Source organism: Botryllus schlosseri, chromosome 7 (assembly GCF_051294905.1).
Source record: "Botryllus schlosseri isolate E-star chromosome 7, Bs_hap1, whole genome shotgun sequence".
Lineage (NCBI taxonomy): Eukaryota > Metazoa > Chordata > Ascidiacea > Stolidobranchia > Styelidae > Botryllus > Botryllus schlosseri.
In genome coordinates, this window is record NC_137242.1 from 21,553,546 (window position 1) to 21,581,531 (window position 27,986).

At 40.2% G+C, this 27,986-nt stretch overlaps 2 protein-coding genes across 3 annotated transcripts in view; both read right to left on the reverse strand.

Moving 5' to 3' along the window:
- LOC145442920 (uncharacterized) overlaps positions 1-27,986 on the reverse strand; it is a 263,740-nt gene that overhangs the window by 74,931 nt on the left and 160,823 nt on the right. The gene's annotated exons all lie outside the window — the stretch shown is intronic.
- LOC145443510 (meprin A subunit alpha-like) lies at positions 1,984-27,239 on the reverse strand. Its single transcript, XM_080321467.1, has 17 exons — positions 27,127-27,239; positions 26,160-26,200; positions 25,713-25,784; positions 25,292-25,416; positions 24,086-24,195; positions 20,637-20,812; positions 20,422-20,524; positions 11,546-11,664; positions 10,997-11,173; positions 10,766-10,907; positions 7,805-7,962; positions 7,365-7,525; positions 6,965-7,177; positions 5,083-5,191; positions 4,879-5,001; positions 3,392-3,753; positions 1,984-2,332 (listed from the first exon to the last, which is right to left on the reverse strand). Exons 1-17 carry the CDS (start codon positions 27,237-27,239, stop codon positions 2,174-2,176), a joined length of 2,463 nt encoding a protein of 820 aa, XP_080177593.1. The 3' UTR covers positions 1,984-2,173.

Consider the following 27,986-nt stretch of genomic DNA (forward strand, 5'->3'; position numbering starts at 1 on the left):
AAACTCCATTTACCAGATGAAGGCACTGACCAGATACCTGCGACTGGGTCATCTTTCACCGACAATCCTGATGGGAGGTCAAGAAATAACAGCATGGCCCAAAGTGACTATACTAACAATTGGCCCACCCGAAGATGCATCATCTGCTCTAAATTTTCGAAAACACGCCCTCCATCGACTCTACCGACGAATCTGATCACTAAAGGATAAATATTTGATAGTAATATGTGAAACTACGAATATTAATGACGAAATTCGTTCGTGAATCCGAAACAATTTTCGCGCATGGCGCGACCATAACCGTGAATAGCAAAAATGTTGCCCACCCCTGCTATAGTACCATACTGGCAGAAACACGGCTGGATACATTACATTTGGGGTTTATTTGAGTTTGTTACGGTCCACCGGTCCGCCAAATATCTTTTGAAATTTCACCGGTCCGCGAGGTGAAAAAGGTTGAGAACCACTGCTTTAAACAATACCATTGCATGTCAGCATGTATTCGAAATAACCTTCTCCGTTTTCCCTGAGTGTTGCCAATTATGGTAAGGTTATATTAACAATGTCGCAGACAGTCGAAATAATGACTTTCTTGCTGCGCCTTGTGTGAGGAAATTTACAATTTGACCATATGATTTGCTATGAAAAACTGTGTCAGAATTACTAGTACCGTTAGAACCCCTGGGTGCGCCAAAGTGGAGTGGTCATTGCCAACGTTTGATTAATGAAAATTAGCATTTATTCAGTTTCGTGCTCCTGCGGAACTCAGAGTTGATCGGAAAGTATAACCGCGACATTCGCGTCATTAGCACGACGCTCCAAGCAACTGAGCTAACCGGCCGACTCTCACCTCCTTGAGAGGTGCCGCAAGGGGTCAAGTTTTCATTATAAAACTGTTCAAGTCACAATGATTGCGATGAGATAGCGATTAGCGAGTTGTTGACCCATGTGACCTCACACATGCAGAGCATTGATTGGTCGATTGCTGGCATCATTAGATCTGCGTATAGGTGGGGTGCACGTCGATAGCTATGGGTCCTTGTTGTGATGAATGTTACGACTGATTCACATGATGATCCTGGCAGTTCAGGTCCAAGCGGAGCAACTGTATTGTGTTAGTTGAGAATTCAAAGTATAATGTGCTTATTTGTAGTGGAGTAGGCCTACATATCATTTATTATCAAGGCTCAAACTAGCATATATAGGCCATGACACCGATAAATTGTTGTCAATCTGTATGTCTGTCTCTGGTCTGAATCTTCAATCAGGGTAGAATCCACGACATATGAGTATATTGAATGTCATCCAATTCAACATGTCGTCATATACCTGGAATATCAGTACGTGCTTTATTACAAGTCTGTAGCTGCAATTTTTCAAAACAAAAGAAAAAATCTTATATGATTAGATACAACACCATCTGTATTTTATCCCGAGCCTCGACTGACTTTAACCACGCTCAAAATTAATTAAGACAAAAGAAATGACTCCAAATGACTTCACTCAAGGTTTCAATCGCTATCGTATACTACAGTATAGCAAGCAGACGCGGCGACCGGCCATACACCAGCGACACCTTCTCAGTAAAACACACGATGACATCGACAGCAATGATGACATCAATGTCACGATGAGACGCTAACGATAGCGATTACACCACTACCAGCTTCGGGATCGTCGACCGTCATAGAAATAAAGACTTGTGCCAAATCTCCGCTAGAAGCATCGCGCACGATATGGATCGCAACGTCTGAAGACGAAACAACACCTAACACCAGGACGACGACCATAACAACACCACAATTATCTTCAATAACACCCCATAGGTACCATTGGCATGTACTAGGATAGACAAGTATACTCCATACAGGTTACCGACTCATCAAACTGCAAAAACATCCTCTATACACCAAGAGTGGCAGTTGACGAGCAACCATACTACAGATGCAACCCGGCCCCCTTATATTACTTGTATCTATGATGTATCTCAACTGAGTGAGTATTTAATTGAGTGATACATCATTTGACTCATAAGCATAAGCGTTCGGCAGTAGTTTGAAGTGACACATGATGCTGTGATTGCAAGCAGTAATATACAGTCTATTCGCTCGTCATATTTACACATTCACAACTATTATAGTCACGGTTTGTAAGTGCTGATTTGAGAGACAAATCAAACGATTGAATGGAAGTATATCACACGCCAGATTAAAATAAGTACTGATAAAAATAGGCGATCTCCATCCTTTGCGAATCTCCCAATACTTGCAATTCCGCATTTGGGACGATCTCCACGACTCGTATATTCAGGCAAGTTCTCCGTAAGCAGCAACTGTCATATAAGGTAATTTTAGTATAGGTGTATGTATCGCGCTGACAGAGAAGCGATTACATAGTGATTATAGTGGAACGAAACCCATTTTACTATACTGGAAGAGGCCTACGCCACATTCAAACAGGATGGCTGATCGAGAAGAGCAAGAAATTTCTTAAGGTTCTCATAAGATCGCATTAGCGCGTGATCATAGGAAATTTGAGTGTCATAATTCTGCTTCCGTGATTATCTTCACAATCTCCAGGATGACTCAAAATTATACCGAGCTCTGTATTACTATACCCCGAGTACACATTGCAACTTTGGTAGCTTAATTCTCAAAAAGAAAATTGTGTTATTAACTCCACTCGAGTAGCATCACTAATTTAGCATAGTGTTGCATGCCTAAATATTATAACCCAAATAAGACAGTCATTTATGGAAGTAAGAGAAAGGGTTGAGAGAAGGTGACGGAGTCAATAGTGAGTTCATGTCGGTACTCCCACAAATTGTATTATTATAAAAATTGACAGGACATAGCTTTGTGATTTGATGCGATATATTTTGCGTTATTGTCGATTCGAAAATTACTGAAGGTGCAAGTTGTGGATCACACAGCAGAATATCGGAAGTTTATTTTGCTGACACGTTACTGATGATGCTACGTCCGACAGAATTGATGCGTAGTGAGTTACATTTCATCGCACGTGTCCTACCATGACTAATATCTTCAAAGAAAAAACTTATTGCGATTACGGAAATGATAATAATTTGTTACTCAACATCATTCAGTGAATATTTCTGGCAGTGATTACCCAAATGGTAATAAATCCATAGGCAGAATGGTTGAGTGAGCACAAACCTCATCGGATACCCTTCATTGGGGCCGCTCCTGATGATGTATTATTTAAGTTTCAATATTCATGAAAACTTACATAATTAAATCTCTGACCCGAAGCCGTAAGCCATGCATGTTATGAGTGCTTGCAAACGTGCTAAGACATTAAGATGCCATGACACAGAGAGAACCTTCTAGAATCATCAGGCGTCTGAAACCTAATACTGAATTTTCCGTACCGTCTGTGTTGTTATTGATGGAGTTGTCGCCGTCTGATTGCTCACAATCGCGCTTGATTTTAATGATGAGGTCGCCAACGCTTCCGAAGGATCTTGTAATAATTCTTGCTGGGGAGTAGATGTCTGATTGGTCGTTGTTGTGTCTGTTTGCAATCTAGAGGTCGCTATCGTGCGACATGTCACCGTCGTATTTTCTACGTGAGATGTCGTTGTCCGACTGTTCGGCGTGGTCTGACTGTTCGACGTCGTCTGACTGTTCGACACTGTTTGACTATTCAACGTTGTGTGTCTGTTCGTCGTTGATTCGTCAGTTGTCGTAGGTGCTGATGGAATATATGGTGTTGTATGTGTCGTGGTGTATGCTGAATAGAGTGATGAAGTTACGTTAGGTTCATTCGTGATTGAAAATGCAGACTTGGACAACTATATCAGGGGTGGGCGATTATTTTACCCGGCGGGCCAATTGAGAAGCAAAAAATACGTTGGCGACCAAACCGAAAGTTAACCTATTTTCCGCGGTGTGTTACTTTTATTTTTTCAAATTGGAAGTGGCAAATGACTTGGTTAATACAAGCGGCTAACTTGATGAGTTAAAGTAATGAGAAAGTGAGGGTAACTTCACAAAAAATATTTATGCAGTGTCAGTACAAAATGAAAAAGTGGTAAGCATGAACCGTTTTGAATTCTTTGTTAATCGCACTAACCCCCAGGAAACTCTTTCTATTAGGACACCAGAATGCATTTGAAATATAATGACCAAGATATCTCAGGTTGTGATTGTCACACGGCCACGTATGGCAGACAAAGACTAAAATGAGCTTGTGTATTGACGGGAATCTAACCTCTGCTGAGTTTTAACAAGGGCATCAAAGTTAGGGCGAATGTTTGAAGTTGAGATGTGAAGCATAGATGGCATCAGAGCAGACAGTAAGAGGGTATCTATGTACGTAGGCCACTTACACACGGTACATGAACAAACACGCTTCACATAAACATATTTCCGGTTCATTTTATACAGCCTATGGTTTTAGTTTGTCTTTTAACATTTAAAAGTATACCCAATGTTCTAAATTCCAGGCAACTTGTCACGGGCCGCTCAAAATGACGTCGCGCGCCGAATTTGTCCAGAAAGCCTGATTTTGCCTATGACTGAACTAGGGCGCAGGGGGCGCAAGGGCGCACGGTGTCGACTCGACGTATTCATAGGGATTGCTTCTTTGCAAAAGCGACCCGAATATAAACTAACTATGCTCGGTGAGTTTAGTTCCGTTGGAGGTTACAAACGAGCTGTCTCCGCAAAGATCATGCATAAGCTATAGGATTAATACATCGCTATATAGAATAACGTATATTTCCAATATACGCATAAACCATCCTATTCAATAAATTGTAGTGTATTATTATGATGATGTCATCCTCAATTTGGTTCATGGATTCAGTATCGTTTTAGTTGTCCAGGCCTGTTTACGGAATCTTGTTTTGCCCACTGGATAATGATGTCTCAGTTGATGACAATGCTGACGAAAACGTGGCGGTTGTGATTTGTTTATCAGTCGTCGACGTAGGTGCTGGATCACTGCTGCAACGGCCTCCATTTACCCGTTTCATATCTGCAGAAGACAAACACTGCATGTGGCACTTTGGAAAGCTATCAATCTAGTATCCCCTTTTCAAATTCATCTATTAGTTACCTCGAGTGAGCACTGATATAATTAAACGGTCGTGCTTTAAATAGTTTCTATTTCGATCTTTTTTCAGTCCCATGAACTTGTTCCATCCGACGTTCTGGAGATGAGTTACCTGAACCGAAATTGCACACTTCATGACATCCATACATATTACACGCAAAATATGCTAATGTAAGTAGATGTACATCGGCATGCGATTCTCTAGGTTGGCACCTTATGAATCAGATTTTAACGCATCTGCCATGTTTTACAGGCATGGTTATGAATTACCGAAGTGCTGGTTATGTCCTTTTTCTTGAGTGTCCCTGGATCATATTGTTGTAGATAAATGGAAGCAAAGCTATGTAGTTATTAAGAATGGACACATGCACTATATGTGTCCTATTGTGTTGGTTATTTTTTTCCTTCATTTAATTGGCGACTCCATATGTCCCTTATAATATCGCGATACTCCAAATCAATTAAGTGTTTTTTCCTGACAGCAAGATCAATAGAAATCAGTTGTTCCCGACCCGTGGGGTCCATGAGAAAGCATTTGGGGTCCGTGATTACCTTGATGAATTTTAGGCAAGAACGTAAAAAAATATATCTCAGAGGGCCGCTAAGAGACAGTAGACTGTCCAAACAGTGCGACGCGCAACACCCACTGAATTAACTCTGACTCCCTTCTCCTGTTGTGCAGATGTAGCGGGATGTAGCTTTTTCTAGTTTCTTTATTTTAGTATTATGTCAATTTTATATATTCGATTTCATGCCAAAGCTGTACTTTGTTCTTTCGCCCTACTTGATCACCTCTTGTCGTTACACTAACACTATTGCCCTACCCCGCCCAGACATTGCTTCATTGATCATTTGCTACCATTGTTTAATTTTTTTCCTATTTTCCTTTCCTAACTAAACACTTTTTTACAGCCAGACTGTTCTGAGTCAAGTGTACCTGTTTGATGCTGGTGTGATCAGACTAGATGACCTTCACGGTCTTATCGATCATTCCTATCTAATACCGAATACTATGCACGCATATTTTCTGTACCACCATCACTGCCGTTTGTTATGTATTTTGGTTCGATGAAAATAAAAGACTCTCTCTCTCTCTCTCTTGTCATTTCTCATTTCAACAACAAGCACAAAAACAAATTGACAGTTATTGAGTGGCATAATTATTACAATAGTCAATAATATGGTAATTGCCGTTTAAGTAAAATTTAGATAGGTATCCGCAGAATAAAATAATTTGTCTGCAGAATAAATAATTTGCCTAAAGCTCAAAAAGGTTTGGAACGACTGAACTAAATGCATTGTATCACTTATTTGTAACCTGGCAGTTCCACCAAAATGTCATCGAACTTCGTGGTTGCATGTTCACTAAGGCAAGTACCATATCAATGGTTTAAAACATGTTGTACGTTGTACCCGTTGTGGTAGCAATGAGAAGTAGCACACGGACAATTTTTTCGAAGTGGAGATGATTTTCACATAGATAGTAAAACCAAATTGAGCAAGCGACGGTTGCTGAAGCCCTTCTTCCTAGTCAACCACATGTTGGGCCACAGTCACAACTAAAAATCGGTTTAAAATAAAAAACAAAAACATTTAGACAACTATAGCTTGGTACCTACTAGCTACGGGATAGTACAATGCCAAGGCCTGAAATAATTAATTGTTTGAGAGTCTTACGGCGTTCTGTTACGTTTGTTTATCAAAATGACTCATTGAAAAATTAAATATAGAATGGAAGATGCTATGTCGTCATGTCGACCCGTAAGTTGGGGACAAAAGGTATATATAATATAGACCGCATCGAAGCCTCGGTAATATTCGGTGAAGGCACATAATCTTGTTTACCGGCTTAACACAACAGAGACTGCTGTTTTATTTAGCTTACCGGTCGCTCCCACAGACCACCATCGTTCGGAACAGTCACTATTTCCCTGTAGGCATTCATTGCGTATGAGGGATCGGTCTGGTCGACAACAGATACTTGCAGATACACGTCGCAAAGAGGCCATTCCAAAATAGAATCTTGGTCACCAGGATATAAGTGAATATATATGGCCGGATAACCTTCTGTCGACTGAGTTTTGCCATTTGGGTAAACCTGTCAGGAAATGTCATCGATGAAGACGCAATATAATATGGGTCCATCTATAATGGTGTTCGGAGTTCGGTTTAGTTGCAATTTTTATCAGTTTAATACATCACAAAAGGTACGTTACAATGAAAAGATAGTAAATTGTTCCGGCTGATGTCATTACTGTATATATCTGCATTAAATATGATCACACCTTTAGACGAAAACTGTATCCTTGCTCGGTTTTCAAAACCGCTGTGTTAAACGAAGCACCGGTTGCATATTGTGAAATATCTTCTTCAACATGGTAAGCGTCATCACAAGGTTTGTCTTGGATGCTGACGTCATCAATCGCTAACACTGCGTCAGAGTCTTCTGTTAGTGTAAACAGTGTCTTTGAAACACCCCCAGCAATGTGCAATTGTGTATATACGTGGTATGATAATGTATGACCGTCACCGGTGACATCGACGAGTGGGCCTATTTCGTTGTTATAACTGTCATCACACACAATGCCACACATTCCTCAGCGCTCTGGGTGCGTCAAATGAAAACCAAGTTTGGCCAATGTCTATCTCATGGTATAGCATAGTTATCATTCCAACGGTTAAGAAGCTATTTAGATATAAGTAATTTAGGCTATTTAGTACGCACCATATGAAACTGAAAATATAAGTCGGTAAGAGGCTGGTGCTTCAATTGTCATTCTCTCGTATATCCATTTCGATGCTGAGCTGCCCGAGCTCACTGTTTTTAAAAGCCTGGTTTCTGTTATCTCACCAGTAGCATCATCCACCGTCGCCAAGCTGACACTGAAACAAAAAATGTAATGGTTTCGATTAAAGATCTGAAGCTCTGTGTACCAAGTAACAAGTTTATTGATTTTAAAACAGTTTCCTGGGTATAAGGTTTTTATGTCAAATATGCCTACTGGCGAATTTCGAGCCCATCCCTGTTTCCGACAGAATTCATGGTGTATATCTTTCCTTATGATAATTCAGTCCATGGTCTTTCTCATATAAGTACTAAGTAGTTACCAGGTGTAAATTTAGTGTTCAACACATTGTTATTGTGTGGGTCCGAAAAGCTCTTGAAAAATTATGCGAACGACTATGGATGGTGTGAATGTGAGGTTCACGTTCGCGTTCTGTGCGTGAACCTACGAAATTTAGAGGTTCACGTTCACAAACGAACCTTGGTAGGTTCTGCACTGTGAACCTTTTTCATACATTACATTGTTTCACGTCATTATCACATCGTTGGTTAAAATTATTTGTATTTCAACCTTGGACCACGTCATGCATGGCGCTGGCAGCATAAAAAAATTGACACTAAACGAGCATGTACCTTGCCCATCTCAAAAATTTTACTTGTTTTGTTACAAAAGTTTACTCGGAATATTCAGCTTTTTATATGTGAATATTTAGTGACTCTCTGCTGTCCGGTTGAACCGCAATCACACAAGATTAGTAACGAATTACACAAAATGTAGGACGGAGGTAGTCAGCGAATGATGCTTATATAGGGTTACCATATTTCAGCCACCCAAATTCCGGACACTCTTTAGCGCCCAATAGTGGATTTAAAAATGAGTTATGACGTTAGACTAGCAAAGCTTTGCTTATAGACCAGAGATGGTCACGATCCGGTTCAGGAGTATGTAGCTGTGTGTTAGGTAACCGGGACCGAAAGCACTTCTTTTCATCTCCCTCCCGCCCAAATAAAAAATGATTTTGAGCCCACACTATTGGGTTATCTATGCAACTTGCCGGTGCGCACCACGGAGCTTTATAAAAAAACACATTCAGTTGTTCCCAACCTTTTATACTCGAGACTCCATCTCCAAGTTGAAAATGTTCCGTGGCCCAGATCAAAATTTGACGAACTGATTACTAAAAGAAGTCAGTACCTTTGCCCAGACTTACTCACGGGCAATTTTGGAAGCCGATGACGTTCAACATATTCGCAAACCCCAGAATAAAGGCAAACGAACACCCCCCCCCCCCCGTTTTGAACCACTATCTTTGAATAACGCATTTTAACGACCTTAACGATCTCTAGGAATATACCGTTCTCCCATAATTGCGATCACAGTCAGACTTTTTTCAGTAAATGGAGGTTATATTAATTGTTTTATGCTGATTTACGAAAAAGTTATGAGCCTACGTCAAGTCTTCAAAATTCCGGACATTTAGAATCTCCTCCCGGACGCTAGGCTGAACAGTGAAATTCCGGACATGTCCAGGAAATTCAGGACGTATGGTAACCCTATGCTTATTCAACTAATCCATGAAATTAATATTACGAAAAGATCGTTGTTTAATGTAAAAATTCTAGCGAGAGTGTTGATTTGATATGTTTATTGTATCATAAAAACTAAATCCGTACGGTTTGGTTGTTTATGGGTTAATATCGGTAGTTAGCATAGAAACCCGTTTTACGCTCAATATCAATGTAGCAATAGTCAGGCGCGGAATGCATTGTACAGTATGGCCTGGACAGCTGAGGCGTAGGATTATATTACCTCGCAGGTTCTCGTCGACAGTGTTGTCAAAGCCACGAAAGATGTTGATTTTATGGGATTAACATAGCATTCGATTGCTTTACCGAGCGAGATAGTGTAATGGTTATGCGTCCGGCTTCTCGTGGTAGGTCGTGGGTTCGATCCCCGGCCGGGTCATACCAAAGACTCGAAAAATGGTATCCGCAGCTATCCTGCTAGGCGCTCAGCATTCACGGATAGCATGGAGGAGAAAAAAAACGGGGGCGCAGACTAGATGACCTCATGGGGCCGTATCGCAACTCCGTCGCCAAAGCATCTCGATGGTGCAGGCGAGAAAGAATATCATATCTCTCTCTCTCTCTCTCTCTCTCTCTTTACTTGATGCATTTGATGACGTTTAAGAGCATGACTTCAGCATTGTGGCATAATGTGGCCGGAGTCGTCGCTAGGTATCGTGTGCATTAATATATCACTTCACTGAAATGTAGGGTTGCAATTAGCAATATGTCATCACTAGGGCAAGTTTTTGTTGCAGGTAAATCCGAGGAAAGTTGCATTTATTTTTGACAAAAGTTGCAGTGAAAGTTGCATATATTTTTTCACAAAAGTTGCACTAAAAGACCAACTTTTGCTCGATTGACTGAAAAAAATGGTCCACTTCCCAGTTTCACTCCCGAAATACAGTTTTTCATCCGCATTCTCTATTGATTGACTAAAAATAAAATAGGTCAACTTTCCGGCTCAGCTCCCGAAATACCCGTAGGAGCGTTACTTCAGTGCTGATTTACGGTATTTCAGTCGAATTTGGCCGTATATTTCACCAAAATCGAAGATACTTTCATGAAAACTCGAAAAAGTTGCAGAATGTTGCAAAAAGTTGCACTATAAGATTCCTTCAAACAGCTTAAAACAGCATTCTACATATCTTCCAAGTATTTAGGAAGCTGCCGGAAGCCGTACAAAAAAGTTGCAAAAGTTGCAAAAACTTGCCCTAGTCACCACTTGACGTCATTGTATCACGTTGGCGTTCACGCAGAGCCTTTCAAAAAGGTTCGCGTTCACACGAACCTGAACCATTCTGGGGTTCGCACTATCATCTACAAACGACTTACCCCAAACTTTGAGCGGTGTTTGCCATGTAATGAGAGAAGTACAGACACTGTTTCTCAGATTTAGTGATGTATCTCATCGATCTGATTTCCGCACGCTGTCCGGATGCAGCAGAAGTCGACGCATTCAATATCATAAATCCTCCTGTACCAAAGCGTTTTAGACATCAAGGTGGAGTAAAGTAGAGCAATAATATGATAAAGGTATTTGCAAGTTTTCCGTCACTATCCTACCTTGACCAGTCACGCCGTAAGTTGCATCTAATGAGGGTATGCCCTGTGACAATGTAGTGATGTTGACGCTAACTTTATGGAACTCCCACAGAAAGCCATCGGTACGATTGTAGTTCGTAAAACCACAAAGTGCTTCATCTTCGAAGTCGCAATGGTACGAATATAGTAGAGTGTCGCCTGTATTATGAGGTTTATTATTCGGTAGGTTTTCTCGGGAGGAATAGCATAATAGTTTTCTAGTGGTGGGTTGCAGCTGACTGTGCGCTACGAGTTACTATGGACGATATACGTATTATCATTGTTTAGAGTGATGCAATGTGTGCTGTCAGCAATAATCCAGCTGTATATATATATTGTGTCGGCGGGCCGACTTTTACCCCAGTACGGTATCAATCTCTTCCTACCCTGATACCGTGAGAAATAAGAACACTATGGGCTACTTTTATTAGGATATTAACGAGAACCATCGTAGAATACTGAAACAAGCTTATATTCTTTGATCCGGTCGTATCTGTCCAAGTTCAGGGATTATACCGAATAATTTCTCACCGCAATTGTACATTCTGTTGATTTTCGTAGTGTCTCCGATACTGAAAGTGTATGCCTCTCCAATCAAGTCTTGAAAAGCCGGATTCCGCGTAACCATGGTACGCGTCGTTCCATCATTGCTGTAATAGAGATATGTTTTGTTTTTGCACATAACATTGGTCTAAATGATTTTTGCGCTAATATTCCTTTGGGTCATTTTTACCTAATTAGGGGGCGCTGAATCCGAGTCTGGCGTTATTTTTGGTATATCACGTCACGTTTTAGAGATACTATAGCCTACATGTCGATTTTTACTCGATTTCTCAGGTACTCAAGTAGATTAAAGTTACTTGCAGTAGTTAGTGAAGTTGACTTTTAGTACTTTGGAGATGTTTCGTTTTGTTTTCCACTTGAAGTACTTTTGACTAGTCTTAGAAAGTAGTACTTCTACTTGTAATTGAGTAGAAATGTAAGGGGTTACTTGTTCTACTTGAGTACCAACGCCGATCAACTACTCCAGTTAATAGAAAAATATCACGGCATATCAGAAACCGTAAAAAATATAAAAGCTTCTTATATTTAGCACTGGCGTTTATTCATGCGAAACAGAAACACAACTCCCCGGAACTATTATTCGAATACATCACTAAAGATTAACCAATGCTCAGCTCCGGCTCTATTCCAGCTTATAAAACATCTTATTTGGTGTAGGCCACAGTATGGCCTATGTCGAAACGGATCGATTGTCCTACAGCCGATGTATATCAATTTATGTGGTGAAGTAGGCCTACGAAGCACACGCACTTCAGGTTTCGTGTTGAGCTGTTGGCAAGCAGTCTCCATTCATATGGTTGCCTATTATTGACAATGTAAAAAGCCCTTCATATCACGGCAATTAACCGAAAGAAAAACAGTTCATAAACAGCTTCCTTGATTCCGATGAAATGTTACAGTATATGGAAACTGGATAAAAACTAGCAAGATAAGTACAGGTGGAGATAAATGATAATAATTTTTTTCAAGTTATCATGATAACCACTTTTGTATTTGGATAAGCGGAGATCCTGTGTCTTAATGTTTCAGAACAAGCTTCAAGGTCGCATATTTGAGTCATCTGCCTGAGTGAACAATTCTCTTCTACCGGCAATATCATGTTTATTTCTTGCAAACTTTTACGTTTTACAAAACAGCAGTGCGGTGTCACAAAGTGCATTGATCGATCAAGTCAGCAGGACAAATGTATAAAGATAACGCGCAGACTTAAATTAGCTATGTAGCTAATAATCACAATCGAAGAGCGGTATATAAAGGTGATAACTGCTACCGACTAAAATTGGTTGCATCCACATATAATTTTATGGGTCAAAAAGAGGTCCTGATTGAAAGAAGAGAACCACTGCATTCAAGTTCACGAAAAACTCACTTATTCTGTTCTATAACAAGCCAGGTTTCATCATTATAGATAATCTCAATTACAATATGTGATCTAGAGGTGTTGTACGCTCATCGAAATTTGCCGAAATTTGATTAATTTATGAATATGAACAAATACGTACCGAGGACATTTGACGTGATAGAGAAATTAGTAGCCCATAATTAGATTGAACAACTTAAATTTAGCCTTAATCAATCATTAAATCTTTTTTAGCAAAGGTTTTTTGAAATTTCAAGACCAGTGTGATTCTATGGGTCAAAAACAGCTCCTGATTGAAAAAAGACAGAAAACACTGGATGCGAGTTCACCGAAAACTCTCTCATTCTGTACTACAATCACCCAGGTTTTATGATAAATAATTTCAATAACAATTGAGAAAAATTCGTACTGAAAAAATTGGACTTGATACAGAAATTTTGAGTAAAGAATCGGATTCTGCAACCCGGAGTTAGCCTATATCGACCATAAAAAATTTTGGCGCAAATTTTTACTTTTTGAAATTTGTAGACCAGTGTAATCGGTAATTTGATATCATAACACAGCTGAAAACCACATAGCATTGGAGTTCCCGAGTTGGGGCACGCGAGAGAAATTACGGTAGGGCGTAAGTGAAAATTGTCAGCCATAACTATTGTGACGTTCTTCTGCCAAATGAGAAGAAAGTATAGACCAGTGGTTCTTAACCTTTTTTCCTCCAGCGCCCCCTTTCAATAATCATCGTGCTCCAGCGCCCCCCAACCTCATATTGTAAGGAATGTAATAAAGATAGTGACTAAGAGGGAGGACCGTAACAGCACTTCGTCAACCCCCCTAAAACGGTTGCCTTGCGCACCCATAGCTTGATAAACCAAACTTCTGAGGGCTTCGCCCCCAAGAACACCGTAGCGTGATTTCGATGGTCAGCAAAGTTTGTGTGGCCTGGTCGCCCTAGGTACCAAAATTTTCTATAATGCATGAATGAATAGGTGGTAATTACATATATTATATAAGTCGCTATAAACTTTTTATCCTCTCAGCCCACGTAATCAGATTTACCAGTAGCGCTGAGTGAGCTGTTGTATGGGAAAATAAAGGGCACGTAATTAATATTGAAACATATTCGGGCGTGCCCGTAGGTACAATTAATTCGTTACCAGGGCCGTAACAGCACTTCGTCAGCCCCCCCCCCCCTCAACAAAAAAGGTTGGTCTTGGGTCCCCCATCGGCTGATAAACCAAACTTCCGGGGGGCTTCGCCCCCAGACCCCCATTCGGCTATCCGCTATTTGCTGATACTAGTCATCTACATTGGGTGTCCATCTACTGAGACAGCTACTCTCGCCTAGACGCGCGAAGCGCGAAAAATTTCAATAATTAATGATTGAATTGGTCAATATGATCGCGAATTGCATGAATAGTGATATCAATTTTTATCCTCTCTCTGCTCACGTAAACAGATTTACCGGCAGAGCTGAGTGATGTGTGATTGAAAAGGTAGGACCCCTCAATAATAATTATACATCTTCGGGCGTATAATCGTTGGCAGGAACGAAACGGCACTTCGTCAGGCCCCCCGAAAAAACTTGGGTCTTGGGCTTCCATAGAGTGATAAACCGACCCCCACCCCCATCACGTTGTTCGCTTTTGCCACGAAATCAGCTGTACTGTTTAGCGAAGCGCGAAAACTTTCGATAATTCATGATAAAATCGGTCAGTAAGATCGGGAATTGCATATATATTGCAATCAATTTCTTGTCCTCTCTGCTCACGTTACCAGATTTACCGGTAGAGCTGAGTGAGGTGCAATGTTCCCATGCACACGTGCGCAGTGCTGACACGGTCTCTGCGCTAAGAAAATCTACGTTGCGCACAACAAATCCGAAGTTATGACCATTTTTTAGTCGTTACGCACTGTTGTCCGAGGGTCTGCGCAGTGAGTTTGTTGAGTGTGCGCATGCAGACTCGTCAAAACGTAGAGCGAACATTGCGAGGTGTCTTGGAAACTGTAGGGCCCGTAACTAACAATTAAATATATTCGGGCGGGCGAACCCGTTGATATGACTCCGTTGCATGATGTTATTTCGTGACCTCCTGTCTGCTATATCAAAAATATATAGAATCGCCCAACAGGGATATCGCCCAACAGGAATATCGCACACGATTTCAAATTGGTATTTCTTCCCTGGCATATAATTTTTCCAGTCAGATGGAATTCGTCTTCTGGGGTTCAGATTGCCAAGACAGGAACATTCGGTGACAGTCATTTTGGGCGCCCATGGACAATTAAACCTACATGTCTTTTGTAGGCTATATATAACGAAGTTTTCGGTGTTAATTTGCTCTGAATACTCATTAAGGATATGTCCTACCCCCACGTCATCTACTGCGAAGCCATTTTTCTCCAGCGCCTCCCATACCGCTTCCCTGAGCCCAGCGCCCCCCATATCGCCCCCTGAGCGTTTCTGCCCCCTTCAAAATCGCCAGCGCCCCTTGGGGGGCGCTGGAGGCAAGGTTAAGAACCACTGGTATAGACGTATTAAATGCAGCGTTTAGGGCTTAATCCGAATACACTAATGAGTACCTAATGAATGAGCTTTTACATTGATTTATCATGTTACACGCCGGAATACACTATTAAATGCCAGTTTATCAACAGCCACGGGTTTACGAGTTTGTAGTATAGCCTAATTTAGAACTCGGATTAGTTCTTCCAGAACCAGTGTCATTCGCATATTTTGAAGGCTACTGAAACTGCGCAATTTCAATCCTAAATGTTTTGCTACTGCACAATATTCTCATTTTGTAACGCAGTTTGCATAGCAAAAATGCTGCCACTCCTGCCTGTTTTATGCGACTGCCGACTAGAAGACGATTTCCTGACGAGCTGATTCTCCAGTGATCCAGAGCATAGACACTTTCACCAGGACACTAACACTGTACATCGATTATAATAAGGAAGACACCCATGGTTTCTTTAGAACTATTCAATGGAAAGGTAGTACCCAGCAATATCGTCCCAGTGTCGGAAATTATTTTGGCCAACGAATGTTTTCTGTTAGCCTAGTTATGGCTTCCAACAACCAAAATGTAGCTTGAGGACAGTCTTATATTAACATTGTATTCACATTCTGTTGAGGGGGCACGTCATACATATATGTAAATCCAGAGGTGGTCAAAGTAGTCAAGAAAGCTACTCAAGTAGAAGTAGAAGTAGCGACGAAAACTTCTACTCAAGTACGAGTAGAAGTACTTTCTCCATAAGCAGCCTAAAACTACTTGAAGTAGAAGTAGAATTGACCGACTTTAAAAGTACTCAAGTAAGTAAGTAGCCTAGTTGGGAAAACGATCCTAATTCGTTCACATGGATTGTACAAATAAGGCGCAAATTGAGCTATATGAAAGGTGACGAGCTTGATTCATATTGATGCATACCAGCAGGCATCCAATTTTCGATAGCATCATGGGATGAAAATAATAGTATTGATATGGAAATGCGATACTAATCCTCTGTTTTCTCGAACAACACGTTTTAGAAATAGCATGGTATGGCGCCAGCATCCACCATATTATAGCGCCCGTAGTTTAGTAGGAGAGCAATACGGAGAAGTTGTATAGGATACGGTGTAAACACTGTGCGCGATTAGTAAACTTTAATAAAAGATATGGTGGACCGTAAAAATGCCAGCTTTATTTGCGGAAATTAATGGCATTGCTACACTTGCTTTATACTTCAACATGTCTGTTACCAGACAAAAGAACTGATAATAATTATAACTCAAAGTACATGATACTGGGAATTGAAAGTGAAACATAAATAGGCTACTACTTATAAAAGCGGAACATGTAATTCATGCCTTCAGTCCAGAAAGTTTCAAAGGTGGTATGCTAAAACAGCTCTGAAACTAACAAAAAAAGTCAGAGTCCACCTTTCCAGGTTAAGACACGCCATGGACATGCTAAATTACGATATGACAAGTAAATGCTAGATGACGAAACATCAGATTCAGACGTTATGATGAGCCATATAAACTGAGATGAATTATTTCATATGGGGGAAATTATATTCATCGATACTTTCGTGAAATCATATGGATCACTTCGTATCCACTGCGCGCGAAGAACGACGAAAATTCTGGGCTCTACCAAACTTTTATGAAAATTAAATGTTGATAATCCGTGAAAACAGCCCCAAAATTCCTCAGGTTATCTTCCTGATTGGAAGATTGAACTACTTCTACTTGACAAACTGAAAATAGCGAAAAGTAAGTAGGTAGATCACTAAATATCACGAAGTAGAAGAGGAAGTAGCGAAAATCAGATCTACTTGAGTAAGTACCACAAGTAGAGGAAAACTACTTGAGTACTTCGAAAAATTAGAAGTACTTCGTTACTGACCACCTCTGCGTAAATCTCAAAGGTACGCCGCTAAAAAAATTGAGAAGGCCTGATCTAGCAGATCGCACGGGTATAATGCCATGTGATCAATCATACCTGTCCATTGTGGTTCGTACAAATACCAATATGGTATGGCGTCAGGTCAAAAGAGTTCCATACTGTGCTTCACATTTATTCGTTATAGTATATAATGGGCTAATATGCAGCTCGACGAGAGTCACTGTGAAAGCGTGTAGCTTCAGCGGGTCAGTACTTCCTGCTCATCGTGCTCAGTAGGGATGGTGTGGACCTCTGACAGGTTCACGCGAATCTTTTTGAAAGGTTCTGTGTGAACGCGAACGTGAACCTCATGACGTAATGTGACGTCATATTGCTAATTCCCAACTTATGTTGCTAAATCCAAACCTGTATTTTAGTGAATTGATGGCCTGGCTATAGTAGGGGAGATGTGGTATACCGATGGATCATTGGGACCGAAAATACTTGAAAATTTCTCCATGATAATTCCATGATTACACTCCAAGAATTTGTTTACAATTACATGCTGACTGAATCTTTCCTCACATGCAAAAAAATTCGAACTGCATGAGGTATGGGGTCTATGACGAATGATTTACGTTTTAGGGGGTGTAAAGTAAATTTGGATCGACATTTGCATTTTGTATATCACCTTTCAGACTAACAAATCCCCCATAATATTTGATGTGAAGTATAGGGCTTGTAACAGGGTATATATTGGCACATATTTTTTGAATCAATACCATCCTCGAGTGGACTATTTTCAAGTCAATTACAATATTTATGGGGTGGGGGACCTATGGTACCATAGCCAAGTCAAGCAAAATAGATGGACCAACTAATCACTTAACAACAGAAACTTGCCTACATATATATAGGCTGTAAATCATAGTTACCTGTGTTGTTTTATCGCTATTAAGAGGTATTTGAAAGTCAAAATGTCGATTTGCGGGAAATATGTATGTGACATTAATTTTGTGAGTTTAGGCGTAAATCAAAACATGATTTTATGCCAACATTTGAGTTGATATAATCTATTTTACTCTTGAACGTCGCAACGAAACATTCTTCATTGGCTTGCTGTAGCTTAGCTTATAGGACACAACAAAACAAGTTAACAAATTTGAGTTTTTGAGCGTATGTCTCATAGGTCCCATGGTCGTGTGCCTTTGGACCCACCGTGTGGGGACCGATGACACGTTCGAGCAACAACTTTTAAACGTTTATAAATATTTTTTGAAAAGGCGGATATTCATGTAAGTGTCCGCTATAGGTAGCGCTTGTATCGAAGTGTTGAGACAGCAAAAGATCTGCTATTCTTGGCTGAAGATTTGAGGGCCAGAGATCATTTTGCAATTTTTGATCCATCGGTTCCACATCTCTCCTACTCGTTAACGGGCTAGGCCAGGCCGGCAATGTATCCAGCTTTTGAGTATTGCTACGTTAAACGTTGATATAGAGCAGACTGTAAAACAGGTTTCTATTCTTGCTACCGATATTATCCCATTAATAAGCAGCCGTAGCTAACACCCCAATAGCATGGATTTGCTTTTTATAATACATTAAACACATGATGTCAAGATTGACCCCGGACGCCTGCTAAATTTGTTACATCAGAAAACGATATCAATCTCATTGATTGGTTGAATAAGCATCATCCGATGTCTGCATGTAGTTTATTTCGGTCTTGATGTTATTTGATCGCGGGTCAAGCTCACAGCAGAGAGTCACTAAATATTCACAAACGGAAAGCTCGATATTTCGAGCAAATTTTTGTGACAAAGCAAGTGAAATTTTTGAGATTGTCAAGATGCATGTTCGTTCAGTGTTCATTTTTTTTATGCTGCCAGCGCCATGGATAGAGTGGCCCGCAGTTGAAATGCAATAGATTTCAGCCAAAGATGCTTTATTGTAATTAAAATTGTAATATATGAAACAGGTTCACAGTGCAGAACCTACCAAGGTTCGTTTGTAAACGTGAACCTCTAAATTTCTGAGGTTCACACACAGAACGCCGTCGTGAACCTCACGTTCACACCATCCCTAGTGCTCAGTGATCTGCACTACGGTTAGACTGAAGGTTTACGCCGATCATTTTACATTCACTCGGGCTTGGAACGCCACTGATAATGACCGTAAGCATGTGGTTTTTTTAGAGACAGCCAACGTGCTTCAAACCCGAGAAATATGGTGTGGGGGATCAGAGGTGTAACTTCAGACTTACGGTCGCTTGATCGAAAATATGTATTGTGCTATTACGATATAATATATGGCCGTCGAAAATGAAATATCTTACGGTGCAAAATCATTTTAATTGATAATTGGTAGCAGTCCCAGCCAAATGATACAAACCTATATTGCTATTTGAAGATGTTTTGTCGGGGTTTGCGAAAATATTAAAAGTTTGAGTAAGCTACTAATGGCTAATAGGATGACTTAGAAATGTTTACAAGTTCTCAGTCTTAGAAAAATACTGAACAGTCGCTAGATATAGACATTTATGATCCATTTATCCGTTTTCTTTTTCAATATGAATAACAACTAGTCAAAAATAACTTTAAAATGAGCTGCTAGATAAAAACGGCTAGGCCGGACGTTAATTAAAGATATGTGTGTCAATTTTGCTGCCTTAAGGTGTCAACGGAAGCGTTACGAGTTAATATTACATTCATCACCATCTATCTTTGTGGAAATGGATTTTCAGCACTCGTTCGTGTCAAATCAAAAGCGGGGGTTTTCGAGACACGAACACTTATTTCAATTATTACACCATCCAAATTCGCTTTGAAATAACAGAAATCGATGCAATTTCTACATAATGTATGATATCATACATAAGATAAGTTATTTTTTTACTGTTTATTACTATCATACAGTTAAAGTATGCACAAGTCATATCACGGTTGAAGGATAATTGTGTTAAATTTGAACGAAAACTTCAGGGGGTCTCCGAGGGTCCCTGCCGGCCAAAAGGGGTCTGCGAAGACGAAAATATTGATAATCACTGCTTTATGTCCTAGTGGCAGATATTTGATCACGTTTCAACTGTTTTGAATTACAACTTCGCATACCTGAAGTATGTCCCGCCGTACTGCATGACCGAGCTGAAGTCATACGCAACCCGCCTTGGATTACCTTGCGACACATCATACTTTTTGAAATTATGCTCTTGTCCTGAAGGAATTGGTGAAAATTGACTTTCATACACTTCCTCTTGCAGGAGGAATCATTACATGCGGATGTCAATAATTGACGTACAACTAATTTGAATAATGTGTGATCTTACCTGGTTTTATCGCACTCGAAATGATATCCACGTAATCATCTCTGTCAAATCGTGAATGCTCGTGGTAAAAACCGATAGCATGCATCAGTTCATGGATGACGATTGAAATCGTTTCACATCCTTCTCCGATAGAGAGTTGTTGCTTCCCACCTTTTAACCCGATGTAGGAGGAACATCTATGATCGTGATGTTTTTCAATTTAGACGCTCGCTTAAATATCCGACGAGCAATCTCTCCGAATCCGAAGAATTGCGTTAAAGAATCAGTATTGAATATCGTTGTGGACGAATCCCGATTGTAAAGCAGGACTGACACTGGAGCAATGGAATCAGTATGAAACACGAAAGATATTTATTCATTCATACATTATAAGACTGAGATGCAGTACAGCACCAGAATATCTTTATATTTGTATCCCTTGAATTAATAATAACGGGTGAATCGAAACGGGGACTTTTAATCAGAGGTGGTCAGTAACGAAGTACTTCTACTTTTTGGAAGTACTCAAGTAGTTTTTCTCTACTTCTATTTCTACTTCGTAAAATTTTGTGATCTACTTACTTACTTTTCGCTATATTCAGTTTACCAAGTAAAAGTAGTTTAGTCCCCCAATACGAAAGCTAGCCGGAGTAATTTCAGGGCTGTAGTGGAGTACCAACATTTAATATTCATAAATGTCAAGTAAAGCCCAGAAATTTTGTTGCGGTTCGCGCATAGTAGTGATAGAGGGACAAATGTTTTCATAAAATTATCAGTGAATATAATTTAGGTACCGGATGGCTTGATTCCTCTCACACCGCATTGTTACCCAAAAAAAATATTTCATCATAGTAAATACGGTCGACCATAACGTTTGAAACTGCCGTTTCGCAATCCAGCAATTTCCTATCTTATCATAATCTAGCAGGCCATTGCGTGTTTTGCTAATCTGGAAAATCCAGCTTTTTTAAACGTCACACCTGTTTTAGCAGATCACCTTTGAAGCTTTATGGACAAAGGCATGAAGTATATTTTCCACTTTTTAGAAGTAGTATTTGTATTTCACTTTCAATTGCGAGTATCATACTCTGAGTTCTAATAACTTTCAATTCTTTTGTCTGCAGGACATACATGTTGACAGCGCTTACATACAGGTCAACAGGAGTGGATGAAAATAATTTTGTATCTGCGTATTTCAGAGATTATTTCCACTATTCCCGCAATAGCTTAAAGCTCATTCACTAAGCCAACTGGTATATGCTGAGAATACCTTTAGCCAATTAGCTTAAAGATGGGAGATTATCGCATTTAGTCAACCAAGTTTTCAATACACAGATTACTCTAGCACATGGGTTCTCAGCCCTTTCTTGGTCGTGGCCCATTTTCCGATTTGAAAATGTGCTGTCGCCAACCTCTTATCTTGGAGTCATAATCCTGTTCAATTAATGGTAATCGACGGCTCCGCTATGCCTATATCTCTAACATATGCACATTTTTTCTCCTGAGTTTTACTGATGATATTTAGAAGTAGACCTTTCGGCTCATGAAATCGCGCGAAACGCGACGAAAATGTTCAAGTCTAATAAATATTCTCCAGCAAATGACCGACGAAATAATCTTGGACCACTTCGAGCTCCCGGAATTGGGGGTTCGCGTGCAGCAGTTACGGCCCTGGTACATCGTAGGCTAAAATTCATGTGAATATTATGATCGTCCGATGCTCAATTCACGTCGCTAAACACAATGATCAAATCCACGCATCCACTGTGTGATTAGGATTTTAGTTCCACTATTGTGGGGAATAATATAATCATTCTCTGTCAGCCTCAAACAATTAATTGGTGAATGGGGTACCACAGAAAAGTTGAGAAATAATTTTGTAATATCCATTCTGTACAACGCACATTGACTGTCTTGTACCAAACAAACTGAAGTTGCGATGTTAGAATCCAATGTTCAATCCAATGGCACAATCAATTCATGTGACTCATGTACATTACAATGATTTCCAGGGCGGATATTTTAAACCGACTCCAAAGATTAATGCACTCCAGTAAATCCTCAATCCATTACGATTCGTTGCGGTGGTGTAGTATACCTCAACCAGACGTTGCTAATAATCTGCAATTATGGCTATTTTTATCTTACAATAATACGACTTGTCTACGTACAGTAAATCGATACATCTATTACACTTAAATTCGAGTTTATTGCACACCCCTTTCAACGGCCTACGGCATATGACCCTGGCGAGATACTCGGTTACTTCCGCATTACCTTCCAGTTATTAAATACTCGAAAAATTAATTTAGTTGCTGTTAGCCGTAGGTTGTCATAGCCAGTGGGAAAAGCCGTCATTTCTCCCTCTCGTTTTCGACTTTTACATGCTGACTCCATGTCTACCATTACGTCTCATCAAATCCGAATGAAAAGCTTTACGTAGCCTACGAATAATTAGATGATATGATTATATTTGTAGCCATCAACGTAACAAATATGACTAAACTTACATCAATTCTAAAATTTACTAAATAGCTTTGTGCTCCTGTGACCCACCCTTTAAAAACCCCTTCTCTAGCATAAACATTTGGCTAGCAAGTAACGAATCACTTGTTTTCTCGCTGACTGCTTTGCCTTTTCTGTCTCCTGATTACCGTCGCTTCTACGAATATACAAACATTGCTATGTAAATGCATTGCTGACGCCTACTAGGTCAAGCGAGTTGTTATCCAATATTGCGATTTTTAATCAGCTCACGTGATCATATACATATCATTAAAGTGGTAAGTATGGTATACTTGGTGTTTTTCAAATTTAACAAAAAATTATTGGTAGGCTTATATTCTATTTTTTGATCTCCAATGACAGTGGTAAGAGCTCATTTATATTTGCTTGAACCCGTGACAAAATAACTTTAGAGTGCTACCAGTCCTATCGAAACACCTAGTTAAGTTATCGAGTTGATGAATTTATTTTCTTTGTTAGCAGCCTAAAATCGTTTCTGGTTAAAACTATCATGTCCAAAAGTTACAACTATCCGGGAATATCAGGAATAAAATGAGAAATAGTGGCGGAGCAGTGACCCCATACTCATTCATATTTCATACGAGGTTTTACGAGTGAACAGGTATATGGTCAATTTATATAATCGACATTGTATGACCACAGAAACATTATATTCACATGTTCAACAATGACGTATATACAGTAGGACGTAGGCGGAATGAATTCATTCGGATGTATCATCTAGAAAGGGATTACTATTCACGTATTGTTTGAGCGAAGCGCTGACACATTCGATGAAGATATGGATGAATAGGACGATAACTAAAACCACAGAATCAAACTCAACATATGATGCTTTGCGTATATTGTGGTGATGGAATGAACTATATTTGGTGAAGAAATTTTAGCTAATACCTGTAGGAACGGCGATGTGGTATCGGTTTCTAAGCACTGTTCAAACTTACCCTTCTAGTGGTACAATTTCAAGGTAATCAGACTCAGTGGACTGTAGAACAAAATCGATGCAGGTACGCAATCGAAATTCCTGGAAGGCGAGTTCGATAGCGGCAATAGCCTGGATAAAAATGAAATAAATGTTTCCTATAATTACCTGTAGCTTGCCCAGCTCATCAAAACCACAAGAATTCACGATCATTTGCATAGCCTCTGTTCGCAGTTACGATATATTGACACGTCAAATATCGTAAATATTGTTCGTGCATACTGAAAATATAGACCTAAGTTGATTAGGAATCATTTACTGGGCGCAGGGGTGGGCAACCCGAGGTTCACGAGCCGCATGCGGTTCTTTCGGTCATGCATCTGCTATACGGCTCTACGTATATTTAAAGCAAAATAAACGTATATTGCATCACAGTGCAGTTCACAGTGCAGAACCTACCAAGGTTAGTTTGCGAACATGAACCTCTGAAGTAATGAGGTGCACACACATAACGCGAACGTGAACCTCACGTTCACACCATCCTCAGCCTGTATATAATCGAAAATCGGTTCAAATGGCTCTTCATTAGGGCTGTTCAAAAATAATTTTTATTTCAGATTCCAGCCATTCACTGATTAAATTGTCAGGTTACCCTAAAAAACGCTGCACACCAAATTTGGTTCGATTCTAACAAGTATAGGACTCCGTAAATCCAATTAAAATTTAAAAACAAAAATTTCCAAATCTTTCTGCCAACACCATGAAATTGTTGAGCTGTCTTCAAAGACGTTGCAAAACAAATTTGAGTCAATTCCGACCAGAGGAAGCGGAGTTATGTAAGTTTTTCGTTGATAAATCGCGGTTATTCACCGATCAAGGATAATCCGAGGATTATCAGCGAAAAACTCACATAACTCCGCTTCTACTGGTCGGAATTGACTCAAATTTGTTTTGCAACGTCTTTGAAGACAGCTCAACAATTTCATGGGGTTCGCAGAAAAATTAGGAAAATTTGTTTTTTAATTTTCCATAATAAATTAAAAATTTTAATTGGATCTGCGGAGGCCTTTACTGGTTGGAATCGAGTGAAAGTTGGTGAGCAAGGTTTTCTACTGCAACCTGACGATTTAAGAGGTGACCGGCTTGAATCGGGAAAAGAAAGTTATTTTTGAACAGCCCTACTCTTCCTATGCTGAAAGTTGCCGACCCTAACTAACTCATTGCTTACCTTCAGTGTTAATCCCGTACCGAGCTTGTACGGTAGCCTTTTGTTAGGCCACAGTCCTTCTGTGATTGCGCTTCTTCCAAGTGAGAAAGATATGTCACCGTCTATCAACCGCCCAGCGCGTTTTCCTTAAATGTATTAGTTAGATATTGGCGGTTACGGCAGGATATTATATGCATCACATCAAAGTTTTGCATATTAAGAAATATGAGAGCTTGAAACACTACACTTCGAACTCCATATATATAGGCGATGATACACAGGTGTGCTGGAGCGATGCTAGAGTCATACATATCTCATAGGGTTAAACAATTGAAATATACATTAGCACTGATTCTTGTCCTGATTGATAAAGTAAAAATTGTGTGGGGATTTGAAAACCTGACGGAGATTAGCCATATTTTCACAAAGCATAACATCATACCGTTGTTTATCTCCCAAACCGCTAACCTTTCGTCGTCCGTCACATATACATCCGATGATGCAAATCCCGTATCTGGAATAATAGATTGACGTTGATGTTTGTGATGAAGCCAAGCAATCAGTTGTCCTGTGCTACGATATGTCAGCCATTCGGATAGGAATTTGTTGAATGAAGTCGTTTGAGCTACAGAATTGCAACTGTGCGAAACCTCCAGAGTCAAAACACGTGGTTTATGGATAAAATCGAGGATTCACTGTACGGCATCCACAGCTCTGTATATAGCATGGAGGCTGACCCATCCCATTCTAATCTTATGCATATGCAATGCAAGCATTACGAAATTGGATATGTGATATCATTTTAAAGTTCATTGCGCTTAAAATACCACCGCGCCGTTTTTTTCGTCGTTATTTAGTTTGATTCTACCTGAAATTAAACGTGACTTACCTGTCACCACCGCTTTAGAATTGGAGAATCGGTCGAACTGTCTGTTCCAGAAGTGAAAACGCTCATAGCATCCATATGCCGCGAGAAATGGATTGAATACTTCAACTCGTCACATGACGGGTCAGCATATTACAGAATACACGGACCCATCACAGAAATTCCTGCGCCGCTGAATTTTTCACGAAGGCACTCCTCGATAATCCTGAGGTTGAAATCGGGTCATTGTCGGCTGAATTCGCATCTTTATCGTATAAAGTGCCACGAAGATGGCCTGTGTCGCACGTGCATGGCCGAAGAGACCGTCGAACACTTTCTGATTGAGTGCCCAGTATATGCTTCTCAGAGACAATATTTGAAGAGTGCGGCAAGACGGAACCATGTCGACATGACAGTACGGGCCCTATTATCCAGTCCATATACAATTCAGACTGTTATTGAATTCGTATTAGCCACCCGATTAATCTAATTTTTGCGGATATAATATTTTCGACGTGGTCTGGTGCACAAGACCTTAGTAGTTAAGCACCATAAACCCCACATACAACAACAACACCGCTTCCACGAACGGCATAACGAGGAGGAGGCCAGATAAACCTCCAACACTTTAGGTAGGAATTCCGTTTTCGCCCTCGGTCGGACTCGAACCCGAAATCCATTGGTGTCGCAGCGGTGGATTAACCACTACGATATCTCTTGACTTAATATTTAGTGCTTCGAATCTAAATGGAATTTCGTTCGTCAGCATTCGCCTATATCTTCTTCTGACTTGTCCAGTCAATCGGCTACGAGTGATGATGACTGATAATCACGAGCAACGATTGACTTATTTTACGAATGAGGGCTTCGAAAATGTATGACGTAACAATTTGAAGCATACAGCATGTAAATATGACAATCGCAACAAAGAAGGTTTGAATTAAACTATATGCGAACAGTGGCTCTCACGACTTTAATTGCTGCGACACACTTTGCTACATTGGCTTTATTTTGAATCTGGATTACTCCACGACGTACGTAGGGTATGTAATCGCTGCGCGGCGAAACATTGAGGAATAGACTGACCGTACAGATATTACCCATTATCACAAGCAAATCCTCCCCACTAAGACAATCATCGAACACGGATATACCTCTTCCAATTGCAATCAATCTGCTTCGCGTATCCTCAAAATGGCAGCATGCAGAGCAACAGTAGTAACTGATTATTGACAAGCCCCGACGTTACGCGCTGATGGAGATATAAGTCATACAACACTGCATGGACAACTTTAACCATGGCGCTCACAAATAATGTTCCTAATATTTATTTGAACCAAACCAGAGCATTGTGCAGCCCGCGGGCAAAATGCGACCGCGGCGATATTGTGAGCGGCCCGCGAAAAGTCCCTTTCAATTTAGACTAGAAGATCTATGTATTAATGATGATAGTGCGTTGACCAAAACTATAGGCTGCATAAAATGCGTTTACTCTGAACTCTGGTTTATTTATGTACCGTGATTGCGTAGCGTACTTTAGCCCACGTCTTATGAGTAATCCAGGTTCAAAATAAAGCCAACGTAGCAAAGTATGCCTTAGCAATTGAAGTTACAAGTCCCTGTTTCCATATTCATGTTCAAATCTTTTCTGTTACCAGGTCTGGGCTTTATCCTGTTACATCGTACGTTTACAAATCCTAATTCAAAAGATGATACTATCACTGCACGTGATTAGCGGTAGTATCCTCACTCACAAACGAAGCTATGTCAGGCAACGAAAGATGCGGCTGATGACAGACATCTCGAGAAGATTTAAAGCACCAAACATCTTATTTTGGTTTATGCCAAGCA

Bases quoted from the DNA above. Each gene is read 5' to 3' on its own strand.
- LOC145443510 (XM_080321467.1), bottom strand. From the start codon at position 27,239: ATGGGTAATATCTGTACGGTCAGTCTATTCCTCAATGTTTCGCCGCGC. The intron at 20,525-20,636 runs GTAAGATCACAC...CAATTCCTTCAG, and splicing joins TTCGAGTGCGATAAAACCAG to GACAAGAGCATAATTTCAAA. The intron at 3,754-4,878 runs GTGGGCAAAACA...CACTCTATTCAG, and splicing joins AACTGAGACATCATTATCCA to CATACACCACGACACATACA.